At 51.1% G+C, this 3,600-nt stretch overlaps 3 protein-coding genes across 3 annotated transcripts in view; 2 read left to right on the forward strand and 1 right to left on the reverse strand.

Annotated features, from left to right (window-relative positions):
* Positions 1-365: 365 nt before the first annotated feature.
* On the forward strand, positions 366-707 carry C922_04388 (hypothetical protein; the record flags this gene model as incomplete). The annotated part of the gene is made up of 2 exons (XM_008819971.1): positions 366-448; positions 551-707. 2 exons carry the CDS (start codon positions 366-368, stop codon positions 705-707), a joined length of 240 nt encoding a protein of 79 aa, XP_008818193.1.
* Positions 708-1,574: 867 nt separating this feature from the next.
* Positions 1,575-3,254, forward strand: C922_04389 (hypothetical protein; the record flags this gene model as incomplete). The annotated part of the gene is made up of 1 exon (XM_008819972.1): positions 1,575-3,254. One exon carries the CDS (start codon positions 1,575-1,577, stop codon positions 3,252-3,254), a length of 1,680 nt encoding a protein of 559 aa, XP_008818194.1.
* A 212-nt stretch (positions 3,255-3,466) lies between these two features.
* C922_04390 (hypothetical protein) overlaps positions 3,467-3,600 on the reverse strand; it is a gene marked incomplete at both ends in the record, with an annotated part of 2,669 nt that continues 2,535 nt past the window's right edge. Inside the window, one exon of the mRNA XM_008819973.1 lies at positions 3,467-3,483. Coding sequence (XP_008818195.1) covers positions 3,467-3,483 — 17 coding nt within the window. The remainder of the gene's footprint in view (positions 3,484-3,600) is intronic.

Here is a 3,600-nt window from a genome sequence, read left to right on the forward strand (position 1 = left end):
GAAGAAGAAAAATCGAAACCTTTTTTTTTTTCTTTCTTATGAGTGGAAGTCAATCTGCGGAAAAGGCCCAGAGTCACCTTCAGCAAAGGAGTTATATCACCAAGTGAAAGAGGCTCGACTGCAGCGGCAACACGATTGGCCAGTGCGACGGAGCGGACGAAGCAGACGAAGCGGAAGAAGTATCGCTCTCATTAGCGTGCTTGCAAAGAAATGCATCAGACGGAGAGGAGTATTTTCCCGTGAAGACTGGCGCACAAGTGAGCACCCCCGTGGCCGCCTTTCCTCGTCAGCATCGTTAGAGGCAGAAACGACCTCCGACCCAAACCTCCTCGGAAGCGACCCCCGAAAGATCAACCGAAGCCACCATGTCGAAAGCCGTTTACGCGAAGATCTGGATGAGCACGAGGTTCTTCAACCTCCGAAGGAGATACGGATGCATGCAAGTTTGGTAAGTAGGACGGAAGTGGGAACGATCCCTCCACTACAACACATCCGCTACAGCGCATCCGCTACAGTGCACCCCCTCCCCGTTCTGCCACCCTCCCCGCAGCGGACGTCTGAGCCCCTGGCTGTGTGTCTTGTCCTTCTACTGCGTCTCGCTTGTCTTCCCAGCCCTCAGCAACGAAAATAAGAAGATGCTAACGTTCGGCATTTGGAAAGAAAATGACGTGGGATATAATAAGTGCGCCCCCCAACCATACTCGTGAGGATGGAAAAAAAAGGGAGAAAGGAAGAGACACAGGGAGGAGTGAATCTGTGTATGCTAGGGAGGAGGAAGACGAAGCGAAAAGGTTTTCCAGAACCCGGTTGGAAGGGGACCCCCTTCTCGTTTAAGCGGAGTGATCAAAGGACCGTAGATGTTGTTTATTCCTACCCAATGGGGAAGTGTCCGCCCCCTTTTCCCGTCCCCCCAATGTGGGGCTCTTAAAAAAGGGTCTCCATTTTGTGGCGAACAAAAGAGGGTGTAGTCCTCCACGTATGTGTGTATCTGCACGACTCAATCCAGCGACGCGCAGTCTTATATCGGCACACATCAGTGACCCCAGTGGAATGCCTTCCCTTTTTTTTTTTTTTTTTTTCTTTGTGTGTATAAGCCTTAATCGCCTTTGGCGACACAGTCTAGTGAGAAGTCCCTCCTCAGAATGATATGTCGTCCAGACGCTGATTAAGTGATTAGCTTCGAAATGGGTCAACAGACCGAGGGGGAACAACTGTGAAGCGCGCAATGCGAAATGGATCTTAAGAAAAAAAAAAAAAAAAAAAAAAGGACAGGGAAACAGCGGGGGGGGGGGGCTCCCTAACCGGGTCGTGCAACAGCTGCTAGGGTTGGGGAAAAAAAAAAAAAAAAAAAAAAATGGAACAATAGTGAAAAGTGTAACATCATAACAGTGTACAATGTGCCGATCTGGATGTCTCAAATGTCTAATATCCGCAGGGCGAACCGTAATTGACCAAAGAGGAAATTGCGTCCTGCCATCATTTGATCAGCATCGGCAGAGCTACTGCTACAGCGGCTGTTACAGCGAGGGCTACTGGTACTACTACTCCTCCTCGGGCGCTGTTTCCATTCCCCGATGAAGTGCGCCATTTGGTTTGGGGTCCTTCTGTGCCTGGTGGGGTGGGGAGCAGCGGTGGCCGGCGACGCGGTTGAAGACGCGGTTGGCGAAGCACCTAACAACACTGCTAACGAGGCGATTGGCGACGCTCCTAACAACGCCGCTAGCAACGCGGAGGCGCTCGCAAACTTCGCGAACCCGAACGAGCTGTACGACCTTCTGGCAGAGGAGGCCAAGGGCGGCACTCAAGATGGAGATCGCCTGAAAGGGAGCGCTGAAGATGGAGGTCGGCTCGAGGCGACCCCAAAGCTGAAGCGAAGATGGGGAAAGACGCCCAAGGGGCTGAGTAAAGTGGCACGAGTAGACAAAGACACCTTCTTAACGCTGTACGAGTCTGCGCTGAGTCACTTCGACGTGGATGGCTACGGCGCCTTCATTCAGGAGGTAATAGGTCAGAGGAGGGGTAGCGACCAACCAGGAGAAGCAAAGCGGTGGAGAAGAACCACTAGGCAGTCCCACCCCCATTGCGACAAGGGGGTTAGCGGCGGGGTAAGAAGTGGACTTAGCAGCCGTGTGGGGGCTGACGGGAGGACGATACCCCGTGGTGCCACAAAGGGAAGACAGACGAAGGAAGCTGGTGGAGGAGCCGCCACCAATGTTGAATATCCCGGAGGAGCGATCCGATCAGCCTACGGAAACAACTTAAGCAAATGGATGAAAGATTCTCTGCAAGATATAGAATCTCCTGCATCTATAAAAGAACCCGGACTAGCTAATATGTTAATACAGAGTCTGACCATGGTGAAGGGATTAATCCAATCAGTAGCTAGCTCAGTCGTCGATATCGTACCTCCGTTAATCCCTCCACCTGTCTGGATTAATCGACCACTTCCCTGCCTTCCAATGGTGACAGGAAAAAATTGTTTAGGTTCTATCCTTTACCCAATAACAGCTGCCGAGTTCGTCACAGCTGACATTACGGATTCTACTATGAATGGAATCATTTCGAGCTTCCCTGCTAAGTATGCTTCGAAAGTGGGAAAAACATCCGATGCGCAGTATAGACTATGTGCCATGGCTTACCTTGGAATGTATTGTGCGTCTCTCTTTCCCATCTGCTGGATGCCCATCGGATTGAAGGTCGCAGAGACAATGTCCGTTTGTTTTCCTCAATGTTTGGCGACCCTTATTGCTTGTCCTGGTTTCTGGATAGACGACATCGAAGGGCCTTGTAGCAATGCATCCGTGCCTCCGTTCTGTTCCTTCTCTGTCTTTGTTAATCAGAAGATTGTTCCTCCGCAATTGACTTCGTATGACGACTCTCATGATTATCCAGCTACTTGTCCGACCCCAGATTATGAATATGACTCTCCGGAAGAACTGTATCAGCATGATGATACCCATGTGGAGAGTGTTTATACGAAGAAGAGGGATGCCTATTCCAATGCAACTCTTCCGGTGTACCCAGATTTGGTTGCCAAACTTTATCCTGATGAACTCACTGGAGAAGAACTCGACACCTGCAGATGTGTTGAGATGAGTCACCTCTGCAGGAGGCACTTTGCCATTCCTGTCTTGAGGAAACGCCACCCCGTTTTTTACCCTTCCCATGAGGAACCAGTGAAGTTGTCCCCCCGCCAGAGCAGATGTTGCAGGGTGTGCAAGCCGATCTGGCGGGTCCTCTTTCCACGCAGATAGGCGGTGATAGGTGGAGCGCTACGAAGGGAGAGCCTTCCCAGCAGCCTAATGCCGCATAATGGCGTATAGTGCGATAGCGCGGCGTCCCTCCCCTTATTTCTCGAGGGCACCACTTCGATCCGAAGTCAAAGCAGCTTCGAGACACTCCCCACATGTTTTTTAAAAAAAAAAATTCAAGCCCACGAGGGCAAAGTGGCGGATGAAAGTACTGCCTATGGAAACAACTCCACTGCGCTGTGAAGAATGGCACGAGACGGGGGTGCACACAATCGTGCGCAGCGATGGCGGACGGGTGTGAGTTCCTCCAAAAGGGACGTGCACAAGTTAGAAAAAAATTGGCCAAGAA

The sequence above is a fragment of the Plasmodium inui genome (genome assembly GCF_000524495.1).
Source record: "Plasmodium inui San Antonio 1 unplaced genomic scaffold supercont1.22, whole genome shotgun sequence".
Lineage (NCBI taxonomy): Eukaryota > Apicomplexa > Aconoidasida > Haemosporida > Plasmodiidae > Plasmodium > Plasmodium inui.